Here is a 20,982-nt window from a genome sequence, read left to right on the forward strand (position 1 = left end):
ATTAGTTAAAATTGGCTGAGGTTAAGCTCCTTCCTCAGTCCACCTAACTCAGGTGAGGGAGAGTTTCCTACCAGTTTGCCAAGATGTGGTTTTAGTGGTACTTGCCCAGGTACAAAAATTCCTTGTTAGGGCTTGGATTATTATTATCTTCATTATCATCCCCATTTTGTAGAAGAGTAGTCGGATTTTAGCAGGCTTTCCCAAAATCCACACTGAAGAGCTAGTTAGGCCTGATAACCAGATTCTCCAGTTGTGTAATCCAGTACTCTTTCCATCAGGCTACAGAAAGCCTAACTACGATTGCTAGTCAGAGAATACGTTTGTCTATTTCACGCAATTAATCCATTACTAAGAATTGATGAAGTATGTCCTTCATGCTGGACACTGTTAGGTGCTAGGGGAGAAAAGGGGATGACAAAGGCAATGAGTGAAACAATTTATACTCTCAGGGAACTTACTTCAGTGAGAGAAAACAACAGGTACATATGTGAGTTTGAGTTGAAAGGTAATTCTTTTCTTGCTTATACAATGCCAATTCCCAATTCAGTTTCAGAATACCTTTATGACTAAATGCCCCCTTTCTCATCACCTCATCTACATTATCACCATGAAAATACATCTGGTGTCAGCTGGGCCAGAAATATATTCTCCTCTGTTTAAATTCTTCCTAGAACGTGATAGGCAGATGGCATTGACGATGTTGGTTAGCACTTTACAAGCTTTCATTGAAGGAGCCTCTCTGGGAGAATTCCAAGTACGACTTCAGATGCTGCTAGTTTTCCATTGTCATGTCTTGTTGATGCCACAGGTGGAAGGAAAAGGTAAGAGTTTGATTCTTTAAAAAAATACGTATGTTATTCCCATATTGCATTAGAGACAAGACAGCAAGGTGAGTGGATAGAAAGCTGGCCTGGAACCCAGGAAGACCTAGGTGGCCATGTAACCTTGAACCGGTCACCTACCTCTAGGTGGTCTAGGCAGCTCTAAGATAGGAGTCAGAAACCAGGCTAATCTGCAGGCTGATTCTTCTCCCTCCTACTTTACCCTTCTAGCCCCATTTCCTTTCCATCTAAGAGTATTTTTTACATTTTTAAATGAAACTTTATTGTAAGCTGTAGTTTACTGACCCATGGTCTAAGAGCAAGTGATGCCCTGCATTGGTAAAAGGAACTTCCACACCTATGAGGTCCTTGTACCAGTGAAATCACAGGTGCAGTTATATTATGTGTACCTTTTTCCATATAATGCATTAGTAAACTAGCTCAAGGCAGGGGAAAGTATAGGTGATGTATTCTTGGTCTAGTTTACAGAATATACTTTTTTAGTTCTTTATCTTAATGTAGAATGAGTAACTAAATCTAGAAAAGTATTCAAAGTGAAATGCTGATTGGTTATGGATTAAGGAGTGGTTTCAATTCACTTGGCCAAGGATAAATTAGGAAGTAAAGGTCCCAAATACTTTTTTGGCAGCTTATTTTCAATGCAGATCTAAAGATGCACAATCTTTGCCAGCTTCTAATTTGTTTAAGGGATTCTTTAAAAGATCTTTTCATGATAATAATCTTGGATTCTGCTTTTTAAGGGGTTGGGGCAAAGTAACTGAAGAATTCAAAAGGCTGAGCTGGAATCAAAGGGAAAAGTCCCTATGTTGATCTATGGTGATGACTAAGCTCTAGCAAAGTCATCAGTAATTGTTCAGTCTCTCTAGGCACACTGTCCTTGAATCAGCTAACATAAAGAACGATGAGAGAATGATCTTCATTGAAGACGCAAATCTCAAGGACTCTGCAACATCTGCATCAAAGAAGTTTGGAATTTATTGATGCTCCCAGTTCAAGACCACTCATGCATTATGGTGGTACGAGGGAAAGGCTCCTTTTAGAACAAGTTGTTACTCTTCTTCTCTTTTATTTCTTTCAGATTCACTTTGCAGTGTTCTTTGGAATTTGTACCATTATTATAAACAATTCTCAGACAGAGTCCAGGCCCGAATTGAGGAACTTCGATCCCCACTAGAAAAAGAGCTAAAGGTGATTTGAGTAACTCATCAGAAGATCACTTTAACAAATGTAAAATTACTTTAGATTATTCCTAAATTTTAAGAAAATCATCAAATAATTATGAGAGTTTTATTGAAGGATAGTAATTTGGGGGAAAGAGGTGACTACTGTAAAGCATGATAATAAAATCCCCATCCCCATCCCCCCCCGTTTTATGTCACATACCCAAGAGTTACATGTTGTCATTGTCTTCCACCTCTGTCCCTTATCATCATATCTTCCTTTCAGCAAAGAGCTGTTTCTGTTAAATCTTAAAGAATTGTAGGTGTAAGATCTGGTGGTACCTTAGTGGTAGTCATCTTGCCCAACTCCCTTATTTTCAAAATGAATAAATTAAGGCCTGGAAAGGTCACACAGGTAGTAAGTAGCAGAGCCAGGATGCAAACTGAGGTCCTGTGACACTTGATTGAATATTCTTTCCACTAAATCAGATATCCTTCTGGATACAGGTTTTGAGCCACTTACTGCACTGACTCCTTTGCTGGTTAAGCAAGGTGATGATAGGAACTGACCAATTCTGTGGTTCTAGTAGTAAACTCTTGTAGGGTGTAGGTCCTAAGTACCAGGACGTGGGAGTAGTCAAGTGGGTCATTGATTTTAATTACCATTACACAAGTGCTAAAAGAATGTAGGGTCCTCTAGGAGTGGGAATCCCTTCACTTGTGAGAGAACTGGACTTCTCTAGCATCACATATAGAACTTGGTGGCCTCTTCCTGAAGCTTGTTTGAGTTGCCGGCCCTCAATCCGGCAGTTTGCAGATGGGCACTGGACCTGTTTCTGGGTTGCACAAGCTCCATGAAGCTGGTGCTGTGGAGAGAGGGTTGAGTTGGGAGTCAGAGGACTTGGATTTGAGTGTGCGCTCTGCCCCCTTACTACCTGTGCTTCCTTGGGCAAGACACTTCTTTCTGCGGTTCAAATTACTCATCTATAAATTGAAGGTGTTGGACTAGGTAACCTTTGAGGATTGGACTAGATGGTCTCTGAAGTTATTTCCATTTCTTAAGTCTATGAACCTAAAAATAAACCTTACACTAGGTTTTATAAACAAGTCTTTGATTTCTGTTTATATTACAGGAATTTGTTAAGATCTCCAAGTGGAATGATGTTAGCTTCTGGGCTATAAAACAGTCTGTGGAAAAGACACATAGGTAATAATAAAACTCTTTCTGAAGTTTGAGTTTAGTTTTTATAATGGGTAGCAAATATATGACCATAATACACTTGTGACAGTGGCAGGATAGCATATGTCACTGGACTTCTGAAAGTCCCTGGATTTACAGCATGCCTTAAGGGCCTACAAAAGGAATTCAAATGTATATCATTAACCTCTCACGCAGTCTGCTGACGCTTAGAGACCTTTTCTCAGAATGTTTTTAAATCCATAAAAGAACATATATAGGATTATGAAGGAAGCAAATTTTATTGAAATAGTTATCAAAATTAAAAACCGCATGTGCACATGTTCATAGACCTCAAGTTAAGAATCTCCAACATAGTATTTGTCTCTGGAAAGTAAAAGAAAAACTATTTTGTGTTATAGAATAGTAAAAAATAAAATGTAAAAATAAAGAGGGCAAGTATGTGGACTCGATAAAGGTTTTAAGCACCGGCGGCACCACCCCACCCCCACCCCCAAATCATGTTTACCTATCCCCAATTGCTATTATTGGTTGTGGTCAGGACTCTCTTTAAGTTCATAAAGAAATTTGAAGCTGTCTTGAGCGAACCCTGCCGGCCTTCCTTGATGGAGAGTACCCAAGAAGAGCAACTAGACTGTCTACAGAAGCAACCAGCAGCAGATGAGGAGAAAACTCCAATTCAGAGTCTGAACAGCATGTTGATGAAAACTCTCTTAGCCAGACCAGGCAGCACCCAGGTATGTACTCACTTCAGAGAAATTTTCTATTCACTTCTTACTTCTTTGGAATGACAGATTCTTGCTATCTATGGGCCTGTCCCCATAACCCAAAGAAGGCAATTACAGCTCATGGAGTATTGTTAAGAAGTTTTCAGGCTTTGGTTATTTGCCCATCTAAAGCACCTGACTTGGCAGAGCAGTGAGGCATAGCTTCTGGAAAGCACAGTCTTGGAAGAGAAACATGAGTCTCCCAGGCACGTTAGCTTATGGAGAACTCAGTCATCCATGGTGTTGTTTACACTACCGCCTCTGGCCCACTCCATCAGTAAAGCTATGCCAGAAGGTCATCTTGTTTCAGATTGAGAGGACCTAGTGATAGCTTGGGGATAGAGACAACCCCCTCACCTTCAGGGCTCAGCTCGTGTGCCGCCTCGTACCGGAAGGCTCTTCCATTCCTTGTACTTAGTGTTTTCTCTCTCGTCTCTCAAATTATCATCGGTTTACATGTAAGAAAACCACCCTTCTTAGGAAGCTCTTGGATGTCAGGGGCAGTTTCTCTTTTTGTTTTTGTGTCTCCAGTGTTTAACACAATGAATGACGTTTACCCAGCTTGCAGTTCAGTAAATGCTTGTTAGTTTGACCTGTATAGTGTTCCTCATTCCTCCGTACCTTTTCCACACAATTATAAGGAGAGCCAGAAGAATGAGGAGTTTAAAAATCTGCCACCAAAGAAGAGATTGATAGTCTTTTTGTTAGATGTTTCCATCCACTTGGGAGGTCTGTGGGAAGGGGGAGATTCAAAATTAAACTATTTACTGCATCAGTTTGACTGATTTCCCCTGAGTGTCTAACCTAGTGGGTAGCACTGGAAGCTCTTGAGCTTTGTTTTCTTTCTTTAAAAACAACAACCTACATTTTTGTTATTATGCCATTCGTTTCCTTATGGCCCCCTCTCCTCTCCCTCCCCCACACCCATTGAACTTTCTCATGTAACAAAGGAAAACATTTAGGTGAAACCAAGGAGCATAGCAACTTTATCTAACAGGGTCTGTGACATTCTGTACCAAGAGCAGAGAGGTGCATTTCTTCATCTGTTCTCCAAGTCATAGCAGTTAGTCAGGTTTGCTTTTTTTTATTTTATTTTATTTTTTATTTTATTTTTTCGTTTCTAACATTCACTTCCACAAGATTTTGAGTTCCAAATTTTCTTCCCATCTCATCCATCTCCCCACCCCAAGATGGCATGCATTCTGTATACCCCTTCCTCTAATCTGCCCTTCCTTCTATCTCACCCCACCCTTCTCTTATCCCCTTCCTGTTATATTTTCCTGTAGGGCAGGATAGATTTCTATACCCCATTTCCTGTATTTCTTGTTTCCCAGTTCATTGCAAGAACAATTTTTTTAACATGTGATTTTTAAAACTTTGGGTTCCAAATTTTCTCCCTTCCTTCCTCCCCAGTTAATCAGGCTTTGACTACATCTTTGGGTCCCTCTCCTTCCTCCCCCCATCCCCCAGTTTCCCCCAATTTCCATTATTTTAATTTTATACGTTCTTTTCTTGGCTCTATGTACTTTACTCTGCACAAATTCATGAAAGTCTTCCATATTCACAGCTTTATTTTTCAGTGGATTCAGTAATGTCAACAGGTTACTTCATTTCCATACCTGTTTGTTGTGTCTGAACTGATGGCAGAGAATTTGATTACTATACATCTATTTTAAAATTAAAAGACTGTACTCTAAAGATAACTCTCCGTCTCAGACTTAGAAACCTGATACTGAAACTGGTTTTCAGAAAAGCGAGGGTAACATTTCAGTTAAGCATATACATTTACTAGGTGCCTGCTATCTGCCTAGCTTTTGAAAATAACCCGACCCCCAACAAAACAACACATTAACTTAGCTATTTAGAGTGTGTTTCTAATAATGCTTAAGTCACTCACTTGATCCCTTTGTGGATCACTTTATTTCAGAGGCCTTGAGGCAATTAGAAAGCTAAAAGAATTTTGAGTTTGTAGTCAGAAGAACTGGGATTTACTCCTGGCTCTTCTGCTTGCTGCCTGTGTGACCTTGGCAGCCCCTTGGCAATGATAAGAACAGCAACAACAATAATCAGCTGGCGTTTGTATAGCACTTTAAGGTTTGCAGGTGCTTCATGTGTGTTGTTTCATCTGATCCTCACAATAGTCTGTGACATAGGCACTGTTATTATCATCCCCATTTTGCAGATGAGGAAACAGAGGCACGGATGATTAAAAAACTTGCCCCAGGGTCACCCAGCCAGTAAGTGTCTGAGGCCAGATCTGAACTAAAGCCTTCCTGACTCCCCAAGTCCAACATCATGGGTACTGCACCATCTAACCAGACCTCATCTGAAAAAGGAGGGGCTGGTCCCTTCCATTTCAAAATCCAATCATTTTAACACTGAGAATAATATCATGTGTTTCTTTTAGCATTTCTGGAGGAAGAAATGCTACCATCCAACTCCTTCTTATTCATGTTAATCATTGTGCCAATACTTATGTTTATAGTAGTGAGAATTGGGTTGGGTGGAGATAACTGTGTCTGAGGAGCACCCATTGCTATGCCTTTGAATTTCTAGGTCAAGATGCACACATTTAGATTTTCTTATTTACTTCCCCCCCCCATACTTAAGAAACTTGAGTATTTATACCCCTGAGATATCAGAGGTGATAGTGGTATTTAACACTTGAGCATTTGAGATGTGTGAGTTTGACAGTACATTATTGCCACCTTTGTTTTGCAGACTGTGCTTCCAGACACCTGCCAAGACATCATACCATTTCTCTCGGAGGGGTTGCTGCAGAGTCGTTTGCCAAAGCTCACCAAACGAATGAAGAAGATATGTATTACAGTCATAAAGCAGAGCCCATTGCCTGGCCTTGTGGAGAACCTTGATCAGTTCACAGGTGCGTAAGTGGGTGCTCACAGCAGTAAGGTGATTTTATAGGCAGGAAATTCAAAAAGGTGTTTAGGGTTTGTTTGTTGCAGGACAGATTCTGCTGCTTTTCGGTCCTCTTTATAGGTCCTGGTCAAAGCAATTGATTAATTTTTAGCAAGTAAACAATTTAAAGGGAGGGAGGGGCAAGCAGGGACCAACATGAAAGTGAAACAAGTGTTAGTTTTGGGATTTATCTGTTTAGAATAACTGCTTGGTGGTGAATTAGCTTTTATCCTTTCCTTTTCAGTCAGCACTTTTTAGTGATAGGTAGAGATATGGGCTCCAGGCCCTCAGGAAACACTTCCCCTTCCCCTTTTCAAATGTCTAGTTGTCTTCTCTTTCTTTTCTTTTTCCTATCACTGTCACTTGCCAGTGACACCCCCCCCCCCAATCTCCCTCACATGCAGCGCACACACACACCACGCGCACTGCACGTACCACATGCACAAACGTATTGGCTATGTCTTAAAATGTATGCTTCATTCCACATATGTTCTCCATACAGCATTTGTGTGAGGCAATTGGTACAATCAAGAAGTGAGAGACTTTTCACTTTTAAGTTCTTTGAAATGGTAATTGATTATTGCATTGATTAGAGTTCTCAGGTCTCTCAATGTTAATTGCTTTCTAGATAATACTTTCTATTTCTCAGGCTTCTCAGTGTTGGGGAGAGTTTAGTCCAGGGCCAGTGCCCCCCACAGCTTAGGCCTCATGAGTTTCATACCTGTAGTCCTCAGCCTCTTTCCTGAGAGGAGAGAGGGATGCCTTATCATCAGATCTCCAGAGCCGAAAATAATCTAGGTAGGGTTGGTTTATAATCTCTCTAAATACATTGTTCTCTTGGTTCTTCATACTTCTTTGCACATTGGTTCGTACAAATAGAAGCTGTTTCTGTTGCTCTTCTAAGCATTCACTTCTCCTTAGTTCAAACAAGCTTAAGCTTTCAGGTATATTATTTTCTTTCTGTGCCTTCTCTCTCTATAGGTGATGTCATTTCCTCTGTATGTGAACTACAGAGCTTAACTGTGGAACCAAACACAGATAAGGAAAAACAGAAATCAGAAGTAAAACATATTCTTTTGCAGAAGCAGCGGGCTTTATCAGAGCTCTTCAAATATCTCATGAAAGTTGGTGAGTCTTCATTAAAAGGAAAATATATTTCTCTAATACATTTAATGCTTTTTGTTAGATTGTAAATGGAACAGCATGGATTATATTTCCTGAATGTGTGTGTATAAAAAATATTTATGTACACACACACACACACACACACACACACACACAACTGAAAAAAGAAAGGCAGTGTAGTGTAGTGGATAGAGGACTGGCCTTAGAATTGGGAAGAATTGGGTTAGGGTCTTGAGTTTTAGATATATTATGGTCTAGGTCACTCTGGGCAAGTTGCTTGATCTCTCAGTACCCCAGGTCCTCTTTAAGACATAAATTTCAGAGCATTTGCTGTTCTGCATTGATAGAAATAGCTTCCTCACCAGAAAATCCCTTTACCAGTGAAATGACAGGTCTATAAACACCCCTCCCCTACCTCCCCACCCCCACTCTTCCCACTTCTTCCAAAAAAAGAAAAGAGAGAGACTGAATACCCCAAGGGGTGGTGGTGTGTGATGATGTGCTAATTGTCTATGAATCATTAAACAGTAATATTGTTGGATTCTTGTATTCAATTTCCATTTTCTGTGGGCAGCTCTGTAGTTTCCTTTTACTTAAAATAGTGCTGGGGAACTAGAGTAAGGATGTTTGATTATTTTTATTTCCTTAAACTCATAATAAAAATTCCTTTTCTAAGGCTTGTCCTATCGCAAAGGCCTTACTTGGGCTCGTTCCAAAGACCTTCAAAATATCCTTCATCTGCACCCATTAGATCTTCATAGTGTGCTGTCTATCATTGGCAATACGCAGGAATCAGATGCAAGGTTTGTGCTTTGGGTAGAATTTAATTATAAGTGATACCTGGACATGGACTCTACAAATGGTCAAGTTGTTTTCTCAGGGATTCTTCCCATCCCCACCTTCCTCTTTCCTCCCCTATTGTTTCTGTATTTCTCTCAGATTTTATATACGTAAAAATCTTCAAAACCTCCGAGTACTTTTGTAGAACTATTCATCTCTTAAGATGCTTTGTTTTATAGTACAAACCATCTGTATAGCTTTAAACTTCCTTCTTTATTTTTGAGTCAGATTTTGATTTTTGTTAACCTTTGAAATGGCAATAACTAGACTTGGGAAACGTTAGCAAGATGGTGAGCTCATCTAGGGCAGCAACTGTGACTTCTACTTTGGTTTCCATGATTATGTCATAAAAAATGCTGAGCATCCAGTAGATGCCTATTTATTGAGTGATAATGAACAAATGAATTCAGACAGTTGGCTATTTGGCATAACTGGACTTTTTGTTTACTTGACTTGGAACCTATTCTAAGACCTGGGGCTGTGGCTTTTCTCTTTTCCAGGCTTCTCACAGAAATCTCTTCCTCCTGGGATGGGTGTCAGAAATATTTTTATCGATCACTTGCTCGACACTTAAGACTTCAAGCAGCATTTTTGGCACCATCAAAGGTAAAAGAGGGAACTTAGTAGCAACAGTGAAAAGTACAGGTTTTCTTACTGTTTTAGCCTCCCATACATAGACTTAGAAAGTTGTTTTTCATTGTTTTAGGTATATCATTTCTGTGGAATTTATTTTTAAAAGCTTTCTAATCATATGCTAAAAGTGGAGGCAGCCATAATCAATCAATCTTTCTATCTAATCTATCAAGCTTATCAATAAGCTTGCAGAAAATCCTCCTGTGAATCATTGTGACATCAAAACTGTCTTAAACTTCAGCTTATTTACCATATTGGGTTGGGTATAGGCCACCTCAAAGTTAGCTGTCTTTGAAATGGAGGGATGGAAATGTGCATATATGCATGCAAAAATGATTAAAATTACCATACTAAATATGTGTCTTTGTTGAAAAATTCATTTTCAGAGTTCTTTACCATTTAAGTCAGTGTATTTTATTAATTTCTCATGTTGTCTTTATCATTTTGCTCATCATCCTTTTTATTAAGAGTAAGATTATTCATTGTCCTTTTATTAAGAGTGTGGTTTTATATGTGTGTATATGTGAGACATGCATGCTTTATACAAGCCAAATCTGGGTGAAGCAGCATCAGAAGTACCTTCTGGGTGTTATGTGCTGTACCAAAGTCTAGGGAGTACAAAGGTAGAGGGTATCAGAGGAGACAAGCCCATTCTTTAATATTCTAAGTTATTAAATTTGACCTTTACGTAGGTTTTGGTTTGCAAAGTGCTTTGCACACATTCTCACTCTCTCAGCATTCGTGTGAGGCAGTTGGTACAATCAGCAGTCAGTCAGTACTTATTGATTAAGGACGTGTATGGGCTACAGAGATGAGAATATCATAGTCCCCACCCTTGTGTTTACATGTTCTCAGAGGAGATGAGTCCATATAGAAATACAGACAATTTTAGCTTAACGTAAGTAGTCTGTTCCACAGACCTCCTTCTCTCTGTCCCCTAGAATTGTGACCCTGCCCCCTCTGTGGCTCTTTGGGGCTTCAGTGCCTGGGACCCCACAGCCAGAGTAGCTTTACTGCCTGGAACTGGGGCTAGCATGGGGTCTTGTCATCCACTGGCCAATTTAATCAAAGCAAGAACAGTCTGTATATGTTAAACAAACATAAGGCCATTTTGGAGGAAAGGCGCAGGCAACTAGGGGGATCAGGAAAGATTTCATATTGATAGTGGTGCTTGAACTGAGTTTTGAAGGGAAAGGATTCCAAGAGGTTGAACTGAAGAGAGATGTGTATTCTAAGCATGAGGAAAAGCCAGTTCCAAAAGCATAAAGACAGACGATAGGAATGTCTTATGTGAGAAGGAGCAAAAATGGCCTGTATGTCAGCCAATACAGTGTGTCAGTAGAAGTCATTAGTTCACATGGAAGTAGTGTGATGCAGTAGAAAAAAAGGCTTTGGATTTGGAGTCAGAGTGAGGGCTGGAGTTCAGTTTTCATCTGCATAATTTGTGTTGTGGGTAACCTGGGATTAAGTCACTCATCTTCTTCAGGCCTCAGTTTCCTCATTTTTAAAATGAGTGTTTAATGAAATAATATTTAAAATCCTTCCCAACTCTAAATCCCATCATCTACAAGTCAGACTGTATCCCCTACAGCATGTGTCTTGGTTCAGAAAACCTGGCCTGACATTTCCCATGCCTAATTGTCAAATCTTCTTGCAAGAGACAAGCATGGCGAAGGGGTTCCAGGGTAATAGCTTCTCTAGTGTTATTCTCTTCCTATGTCCTGTCCCACCTTCCTCCCACTTGCAGGAGATTGGAGTGAGTATCATTGACCGATGTAAAGGATTCTCAGCACACCTCATGAAGACACTTATCCACCAGAGGAGCTCACTGACTGCCCTGACAGAACAGTGGATTATTCTCAGGTACAGATTGCCCAGCTTGGGGTGGGGGTGGGGGGTGTAGTATTGAGTTTGCCTTTTTAGATTGAGTGGGAAGGAGCTCTGTATTTAAGCCACAGATTAAATCAACTCAGATTTTCGAGGGATGATAACAGACATTATCTCAACAGGCATTATTAAGCTTTCCTAAATAAAGGCTTGACCGTTAAGTCTGGGGAAGGTGAGGATTAGCTGTTGTGTTCCAGTTATGCTTGTTTTAAGTGAATATTCTGTATTCCCTTGTGAAAAGTTTGTGGCCATGTTAGAGACTTGTAAGTAGAAGGAGGCCTGCTTAGAGCTGTTCTGAGTTGAATATGAGTGAAATGACAACATAAGTGAATTAGATTGAGACCTTTCCTTTGCTGGATGTTGTGATAGCTAATACTATAGTTTTATAGTCTTAGAGTGACCAACACCAAGCTATATTTTAGAGTCAGGCTTACTGAGCCTACTTTTGTTTATTATTGTTTACAGCAAAAATAATTCATGTTTACATAGAGCCTTCAGGTGTTAAAAGTATTTTCCCCACAACAACCTGGTGCAGTAGTAAGTCCTATTGCCCCCATCTCACAGATGGGGAAGTTGAGTAACAGGAATGTTAGGTGACTTGGCCATATCTACATCCCTGGTGTCAGAGCCAGAGTTTAAAACAAGCCTATATCTTTGTGACACCAAGTAGCAATTGGCTTCCCTTTCACTTCAGGGTTCTTAGCAGTCACAGATGTTTGCAATTTTAGGGAAGGTCACAATAAATTGTATATTCTTGGCTCAGAGATTGTCCTTATTGTAATTATTTTGATTCAGCCATAACCCCTCACCATCCACTATGTTTACTTTAGCAGAGTACCCTAAATACTTATTTTAATTAGGAGTTCCTAGAATCTCTTTTTAATTTTTTTTATTTCATAAGAAAAGAACTATAGATACTTTTCTCAGAGCAACAGTCTCTGGTATGTAGGAGGGTTATGGGAGCAGGTGAGCAGGCATTTAATTTTGAAAACTCAAGTTTACGATTCTAGTGTATGCTGTCAGACTCCCATGAGCCTTTTAACACTCTCATCAAATGGAAGAGCCTCCACCCCAGATCAGACAAGTCCATCCTTTTGCAAAATGTGCTGTGTACTTAGTCTGCATTAATAAATGTTTGTTAAATTGAAGTTTGAAGAACCTTTTTAATATGTTCCCTTTGGTGGGTTTCTTTCCATTAGGAACCTTCTCAGCTGTGTGCAGGAGATTCATTCCAGACTGCCTGGGTCTCATGGCTATCTTGTGGCTTTTCCACCTCAAGATGGTGTTCAGCAATGGACTGAAAAACTGCAGCACCTGTCCATGCAAAGCATGATAGTGCTGGAGCAGCTTTCCTGGTTTCTTCAGTGCTGTCCAAAGGATCAGTCTCTAAGCAGTGTGGATGATAACATCATAGGAGATAGGCTTTCTACTACTCACTCTGGAAAAACCTTCACTTCAGAAGTAACTGAACCCACTCTGGGAGAGGCTTCTGGGGCAGTGCCTGACACGATCCCAGTAAAACTGAGTTACCCATCTCCTGTGTCTGGAGATTACCTGCCCCCTGGTTGTCGAATGCGTAAATCAGAACAGTTATGGCAGCAGTCGATGGCAAGAGTGACTGAGATGCTAACAGCTATTAAAACTGTGAAAGCTGAAGTAGACAAAATCAGGCAACAAGCTTGTGAAACTCTCTTTCATTCTTGGTGAGTGGAAGGGCTATATAGTCATTACTCACTGTGCAATTGAAAACTGTTATTCATAGGAAAGGAATTGGGATTTACAAATATGCTGCATCTTTGCTTTGAACTCATTCAGTTGGGCCGCTCAATTAATTGTAGGGCATGAGTTATAAAAGTACATGCTTCAAACTTCATGTGTCTAGCCACAAAATATTAACTAAAGTGAGCTTTATCTGCTGTGTATGTTTGGGGAAGTCTGTTCTTTCTTGTCCTTTTCAACTTTTGCAATGTTTCTGTATTGTTGCAGGAAACATTTTGAAGTGTGTTCTGCTGGGTTGAGTTGCATGTCCAAAGTCTCAGCTCAGTTGCAGGGCCTAGAGTCCTTGTTCGTTCTTCCAGGGACAGAGGCTGAGCAAACTGCACAGCAAATCGCATTAGTCAGGAGTTTGGAATATATTAGAGGAGAAATCGATAAAGCCATGGCTGACTTCACTGCCTGGAAGACACATCTCCTTACTTCATCCAAACAAGGTGAAAAGGACAGTTTTTCTGCGTGACTTTTGAAATTTTAGTTTGAAAGAGTGGGAAGCCTAAAACAGTAAAGATTCACTAACTTTTGTTCTGTAAATGTTCCTTCAACTCTAGATTAATGTTAATTCAAATCTAGATTAAATCTGAAGAAAAATTGTGATTTGAAGGAAAGGAGTTTGAAGTAACCAGGACAAAATTTGTAAAGGCTTTGTGGCCTTGCTTCTTAACTTCTCTGTCTGTCTGCTAGAACACACTGCCTGCTAATTGTTGTTAGCAATTAGTGTTCTTGACAATGAGCATGTAAGTCATGGTAGCGTGAAAGAACAGGACTGCAGGAGTCTGTTAGGAATCTTTCCCTTTTCAGACTGAAAGGCTTAGTGCAGAAATGTGGGCCAAGGTGATGTGTTGTTTACCAAGCATCTCATATTTCTGTACTTATTTTCCTCATAACATTCCTTCCTTTCCAGCAGAGTTTTTACATGTTGATTTTTATTCTTTTATTTTTATTTTTATTTTTTGGTGAGGCAAGGTCACACAGCTAATGAGTGTTATGTGTCAGGTCCTCCTGATTCCAGGGCCGGTGCTCTATCCACTGTGCCACTAGCTGACCTCTTTTCTTTTTCATTCGTGTGTGTGTGTGTGTGTGTGTGTGTGTGTGTGTGTGTGTGTGTATACACATACACATATTCACATATATATACACATATACACACACACATATATATACACATACATATATACACATATACATATATACATATACACATACATATATACATATACACATATACATATACATATATATCTTTATTCACTCATTTATTTCTTTTGCTTGCTCATTCATTCATTCATTCATTCATTTGTGTTTATAAGGATTGTCCAGGTCACCAAGTGAAACTATTGATTATCCTTTATTTCACAAGGCAACCATATATCGGATGAAGGATTTGTGGAGGATTTCTCAGCACAAATGGAGGTTGCCATCCAGGCGATCCTCTTTGCCACCCAGAGTTTAGCAGAGAGAAATGATCAAAAGATACAAAGTGGCAAAGAACAAGAAACCCTCCAAGAGGAGAGTGGTAAGTTTCATATGAAACAAAGATTAGTTTTATATTGGGTGAAAATTTGTTTAAAAAAATTTTTGATGAAAAATCTCAAACCATATTGATTTCTGTTAGTTTAATTGCCCATTGATTTCTTATCTCAATGGCTCCATGACTTTGTACAGCATGGGTTTTGGTATGTGTGGCTTTCTGCCATTAATGGTATTTTTCTCTCCCACCACCAAAGAAACAACAGACTCCATGGAGAGAGTACAGTCTGGACATCTAACAAAACTCCTAGAAGATGACTTCTGGGCTGATGTGAACTCTCTACATGTGCAAAGAATAATCTCAGCTATTTCTGAGCTCTTAGAGAGGCTGAAATCTTATGGTGAGGACTGTACAACAGAGAAGCATAAGGTAAGTTGGTTCTTTAAATAAAGAGCTCATGTATTTACAGACTGTTCTAAGGAAACAGAGCTTCTGACTCCATCTTCTCTAGTCTAATCACCTTTAGCAGTCTTCAAGGTGGCACAGCTGAGAAATTGCCCTGATTCTGTACATGATAGGTTATTGACTAGTTTTGGTATGTGGATACTTTGATCTACTTGGAAGTGGATGCCTAAATGCTAAAAGTAAGAAAGTACAGTTTTGAATACCAGAAAGCCAGACAATCTTCCCTTGGATTTTATTAATGTGATGTTTGAATTCCACTGTGTTAATGGAGGGAATTGATGTGACCGGGGTGAGGGTGGAGGGGTAAGTTACTTAACCTCTTAGTGCCTAAGGGAACTCTCTAGGACTAGAAATTGCAGAATAGGGGCTAGTCCATATATTGGTGGAAGATTTTCCTTGTTGGGAGTTCTGTATACTGATGAAATCACAGGTCTGGACCAAAAAAACCCCCCCAAAACACCAAAATATTGACATTCAAAAGTGTATACTAAGTTATTTTACTAATAATAGTTAATTATTACTAACTATTTTAATTAATAATAGTTAAAACTGAAAACATCAATCCTTCTACAGTAGCCTAAACTATGAGAAGTTGATCATCCCAATAACAAATCTTGCATTTGTTTTGCAAAATTTTATATTTTGTTCTGCCACAGGAGAGGCAGCATGGAGTAATTTACAGAGGGCTGCCTTTAAAGTTAGTATTACCTGGATTCAAGTCCTATATTTGACACATACTGACACATTGTGTGACCTGGAACAAGTGCCCCAGGCAGCTAAGATTATAAGTTGCAGAAATCTCATCAGCTTTGGTACAGGGATTTCCTCACTGGGGAACTCCTTGTATAGGTTGGGACAAACAAAATCCTAAGTTATCTTTGTGAAATACAGGCTTCCCTGTCAGAGGAAAATTCAGTAAACTGATTATACTTGGACAGGTAAACTTCATACAGGTAACTGAGGACTGGAATTGTGAGCGATGGCTGTCATTTTGTCAGACAAGGCACTTGTCACTGAAAAGTTTTGTTTTGTTTGTTTGCTCGAACATACAGTTCTTCAGTCAAGCCTGTTCCTTGTTGGTGCGCCTCATGCCCATGCTTTCCAGGTATTCAGATCTTGTCCTGTTCCACCTGACAGTGTCCTTGGCAACTCACCGAAGCACTGGGAAATTGCTCTCTGTGCTTACTCATGTCTTCTCTGAACTTGGTCAGAAGGTAAGCCCAATTTGGAGACTGCTTAAGGCCAAAAGATAGCCAAATACTCAAAAACCTTAAATATAGAAGTAGTTTTTGATTTTGTAGACTTCCACAAAATAACTGGAAGAATTGTATAACTAAGGAGGCCATTGACTCTGTCAAGTGATTTTCCCAAGAATCTTTTCTATTTTGAGTGTATTATGTGAAAGCCGTTAGAACTGATGCATAGATAGGCATTCCTAGAACCTGGAGGCCACTTTGGAATTAATGCTTTTTGCTTATGTACTGGCTTACTTTGAAACTTAAGTGTATCTTCTAGTGCAGACATAATTCATCCACACTTTCTTATCCTGTGTGATTATTGTCCATGTCCTTCCATAAGTCCATCACGAGAGTCTACCCACCTGGTGAAGGCCTTCCTCTGGACCTCTTAGGATTAAATGGATACTAGTGGAGTTCTTGGACTGTTCCTCTGTTCCTTGAATCCTGCTTCTGGCCCACCTATCACCTTTTCTGCTAGTCACGTATAGTCTCAGTGATATCCTTTATTATGCTTTTGGTGCACAGTTCTTATTTGGTAATGTTTTATAGCCTATTAATATCCACTACTAATACCTCATTAGGTGGCCTACAACTTTAAATCTTTGGAAATTGTGGCATTTCATGATTCACAGCTATATAGTATCAGCAGAAGAGTACTGATGTTACAGAGATGAGCCTTTGTTTCAGTGAGAAGAATAAAGTCATTAAAAAGCTCTGTACAGTTTTCAAATGCAGTCCAACTGGTACTCCTTCCTTTATTTAATTCTAGGCTCAGTTCATTGTCTGTTTGCAGTGTCTGCATTGTTCATATGGCTTTTTTCCAATCTCTTCAAAATCTTGATGAGAATAATTTGCACTTGTATCAAGGGCATCATTGAAGACATAAGGGAACAAGCAGGCTTTCATGAATGACAAATTATAGCAGACAACATCTTTACTGTCACACAGTTGATAGAAAGTTTTAGCGAATACGAGATCCCACTGTATATATTATTTATTGATTCTATTTAAAAAAAACAACAACTCTAAAACTTACAATTGAACAAAATGCTGCCTTAAAGGGCTCTGCTCCAAGCAAGATTTTTCCTATTCATTGTCATAGTCATGCAAAATTCCTTGAAGATATGCAGTAGCAGAGATAACTGTACAGTCTTCTTATTAATATCAAATGAGGCATGAAACAAAGAGATACCTACTCACCAAAGGTATTTATTGTCATGGTGAATAGTTCTGTGGAGAGTCCAAATTGAAAGATTCCTTTTAGATGATGATGAGCTCCTCCTAATGCTGCTGCTTACAGATAACATTGTGCTAGTTATATCAAACTCCTGGCATTGCAGAGCTTCTTTCATGAGATCCATAGTCACTCCAAAGAGTACAGTCTAACTAACCAGAGGAAAAAGCAAGAGGATAAAGAACCTCTGTTGTCAACACTATAGTTTGAAATCGTATGGACAGAACATAGATCTAGTGAGTCAGCACATAGGACATAACATTTCAAAATGGGAAACCTATTCCATTTAACTATAGACCCCAGCTTTGGAAAAAAAAATTCTACAGATTGGTTATTATCCAAAGCAGCAAGTCTGATAAGTCATCTCAGTGCAAATATAGCTAGATTAAATTGGAGTCTTTGTTGATATAATGAGACCTTTTATTTATCAGAGAAGATTATTTCATTAGAGTATGCTATTTATTAAGACTTCATTCATATCACAAGATTTTTCATGACTGTAACTATGTGTCAGTGAGAACTGTGTAAGGCTCTGAATTGCTTAATCAGGGTAGATGTGTGCTTTGTTTAGTAGGGCAATATGTCTTCATTTAGGATGGGTATAATTAAGAAGTGTTGGGTCTATGACTGTCAGGTATTTCTCCATTATCTGGGTGGTAAATTTTTTTCCTTCTTGTGAGTTATTGAGGCAACATATACTGTACTCAGAAGGATACATCATGTCGTAGGTACCTCTTGTCCATCAGTCCACAAATCAACAAGCATTTGTTAAGTGTCTGTTATATGTTGGGAACTATGCTAGACGTTGGGGATAAAAATGCAATAAATTAAGTACTCCCTGTTCACGAGGAGCTCATATGCTAACAGGAAACAAGGACCTACATAAGTATGCAGAGAATAAATACAAATAGGTCCATGACAGTTTGAATGGGAGGGTGCTAACAGCCGAGATCAGGAAAGGTTACAGATAAAAGATGGTCCTTGAGCTGTGTCTTAATTTAAGAAAAGGATTCTCTGAGGCAGAGATGAGAAAGAATTACATTCCAGGGATAGGCACAGCCAGTGCAAAAGCACGGAGATAGGAGGTGGGAGATGGAGTGGTCAGCCTGTTTGGATCTCAGAGTGTGGGAGGGGGAGTAATGTGCAATGAGGCTGAAAGATAGTGTGTGACTAGGTTGCATTGGACTTTAAAAACTAACATGGAATTATTTTTGCTACCACAAAAACTGCTCTGTGAGTATTTGAGTACAGATAGGGCCTGCCTTTCTGTCTGTGCCTTCATTTAGGGTATATACTTAGATATGAGCTCAGTAGGTCAATGGACATAAAAAAATTTTATGAATTTTTGTAGCATAATCGAAATTGTTTCCCAGAATGGTTGGATCAAATTACAGCTCCACAGAGATTTTATTAGTTTATGTCTTCCTGCAACTCTTGATTGTTTATTAATCTTTGCCATTTTGAAGAATGTGAAGTGAAACTTAAGAGTTATGAATCAGCAGGTACTATTTGAGAAAGCATCGCCTTTTAGCACTACTTAAAAAATGTTGACTTAACAGGTCTCTATAGGAATTAATTTCATTAATCCACATAACAAATCTTTAATGGACAGCAGAATTTCATTAGGTGAAGACTTAACAGATACTCCTATTCAGTTATTTAAGTTGATTATCATTTAGTAGTTTTGCAGAAGTTCTGAAATGGCTGTAAACTGAATAATTTGGAGGCAGTCAGTGACAGTGAGAAAAAAAATGACCTTTTTTCTCATTCTTTACTAGAAGGAAATAATTAATCTCTTTGCTGCAACCTCTGTTTCTTGAAAGGGATTTTGCCTCCCCAAAGAATTGATGGAAGAGTCTGCAGGAGAAGGAGCATCAGAATTCCATGATTATGAAGGAGGTGGAATTGGAGAAGGGGAAGGCTTGAAGGATGTGAGTGACCAAATAGAAAATGAAGAACAGGTATGTGGTGATCCCACTTTTCCTCTTTGTGTTTCTTTCTATATAGGCAGAATTAGGAGAGAAAATTATTTTTTGCTAGTCTCATAGGAAATCTTATTTAGCCATAGGTTACTATCCATCCATTTGAAGAAAAACAGATGAACTTTTTGGTGTTAGCTTATCTTTATTGGGAGTCTCAATGGTTTTGGAGGTCCTTTAAGGAGCATTTTTTTCTTGGTCTTGGTTTTTTAAATTTTGGAAAAATTCAGCCAGTCTAAAGGAAGTTGTGTTATAATCTTTTATGTTATAATCTATATCCAGCAGGGTACAAAAGTGCTCTGTTGGCATGTAGCCTTCTGTTACTAAAAGCTCTTTGCTAAGGAAACTTTTTTTAAAAAATAATTCTGGAGTTTTCCTTCATGGAATCAAGACTTCAGTGTTGAAAAAAAGTTTTCATATACTTTGGACTAAACTCTTTTATCTCCACTTCAGCAAGTATCTGAATTGGTAGATATTTAGTAGTATGTAAACCCTGTATATGTGTTTACCAAGAGTGACAAAGAGGTATGCAAAGATACTGAAATTGTATTTTTTACAGTGTGGTATAATGAATTATATGCAAAGCTAAAATTAGGAAGACCTGGGTTTGAATCATAGTTTTATTACTTATTAGCTATTGGATTAGGGGCAAGCTACTTAGCCTCTGAATACCCCAGGCAACTCTCTGAGGCTGTAAGCTACACATGAGTTGCTAATAATGTAATGATGGAGAGAGTTTTCACACAAGGGGTTTCCTGACATGCTAAAATCACAAGTCTGTTCCCACCCATCTCTGCTCCCCCCAAAAGAAAAGAAATACTCTAATCTAGCAGTTGGCAAACTGTGGCTTATAGGCCAAAATGCAGCCTTTTCCTGTTTTTATAAGTCTTGAACTAAGAATAGATTTTTCATTTTTAAAGTAAAAATGTATTGTATTGAAACATGTAAAAATCATTGTTAGCTCACCAGCCTAAAAGAACTGGCAGCAGCCTGATTTGTCCTTCAAGCAGTAGTTTGCCAACTGTTACTCTAATCATATTCATAACTGTCAGGCCAATTTTTTTCCCACGTAGAAAAAAAGTGTTTTATGTGATTAAATTGGAGATTTAAATTTCAAGTAATGGTGAAGCAAAATTACATAATGTTAAGTTATTTATCAATGTCTTTGACAATGTTATTCAATATAGGTAGAGGACAGTCATCAAAAGGGTCAAGAAAAAGAGAAAGAGGACCCAGACTCAAAACCTGATATTAAAGGAGAAGATAATGCCATTGAAATGTCAGAGGACTTTGATGGGAAAATGCATGATGGGCAACTGGAAAAACGAGGTTTGGCTCTTTTGACTAATGTGGACCATGTATTACCTTATTCTTATTTTGGGAAAAAAGATAAAGTACAGCCCAAGAAACTCCATGTTTTCATTCATCTAATCTGTTAGAACAAGTTGGTT

At 38.9% G+C, this 20,982-nt stretch overlaps 1 protein-coding gene across 2 annotated transcripts in view; it reads left to right on the forward strand.

The window, feature by feature from the left end:
• MDN1 (midasin AAA ATPase 1) overlaps window positions 1-20,982 on the forward strand; it is a 168,675-nt gene that overhangs the window by 123,309 nt on the left and 24,384 nt on the right. For both annotated transcript variants that reach the window (XM_020963051.2, XM_078155240.1), the window contains exons 70-85: window positions 672-821; window positions 1,921-2,030; window positions 3,136-3,209; window positions 3,742-3,937; window positions 6,689-6,851; window positions 7,868-8,014; window positions 8,688-8,814; window positions 9,352-9,457; window positions 11,232-11,347; window positions 12,571-13,074; window positions 13,358-13,581; window positions 14,505-14,660; window positions 14,872-15,044; window positions 16,133-16,294; window positions 19,376-19,513; window positions 20,719-20,860. In XM_020963051.2, the coding sequence (XP_020818710.1) occupies window positions 672-821; window positions 1,921-2,030; window positions 3,136-3,209; window positions 3,742-3,937; window positions 6,689-6,851; window positions 7,868-8,014; window positions 8,688-8,814; window positions 9,352-9,457; window positions 11,232-11,347; window positions 12,571-13,074; window positions 13,358-13,581; window positions 14,505-14,660; window positions 14,872-15,044; window positions 16,133-16,294; window positions 19,376-19,513; window positions 20,719-20,860 (2,688 nt within the window). The remainder of the gene's footprint in view (window positions 1-671; window positions 822-1,920; window positions 2,031-3,135; window positions 3,210-3,741; window positions 3,938-6,688; window positions 6,852-7,867; window positions 8,015-8,687; window positions 8,815-9,351; window positions 9,458-11,231; window positions 11,348-12,570; window positions 13,075-13,357; window positions 13,582-14,504; window positions 14,661-14,871; window positions 15,045-16,132; window positions 16,295-19,375; window positions 19,514-20,718; window positions 20,861-20,982) is intronic.

The sequence above is a fragment of the Phascolarctos cinereus genome, unplaced genomic scaffold (assembly GCF_003287225.1).
Source record: "Phascolarctos cinereus isolate Bilbo 61053 unplaced genomic scaffold, phaCin_HiC Scaffold_5;HRSCAF=322, whole genome shotgun sequence".
Lineage (NCBI taxonomy): Eukaryota > Metazoa > Chordata > Mammalia > Diprotodontia > Phascolarctidae > Phascolarctos > Phascolarctos cinereus.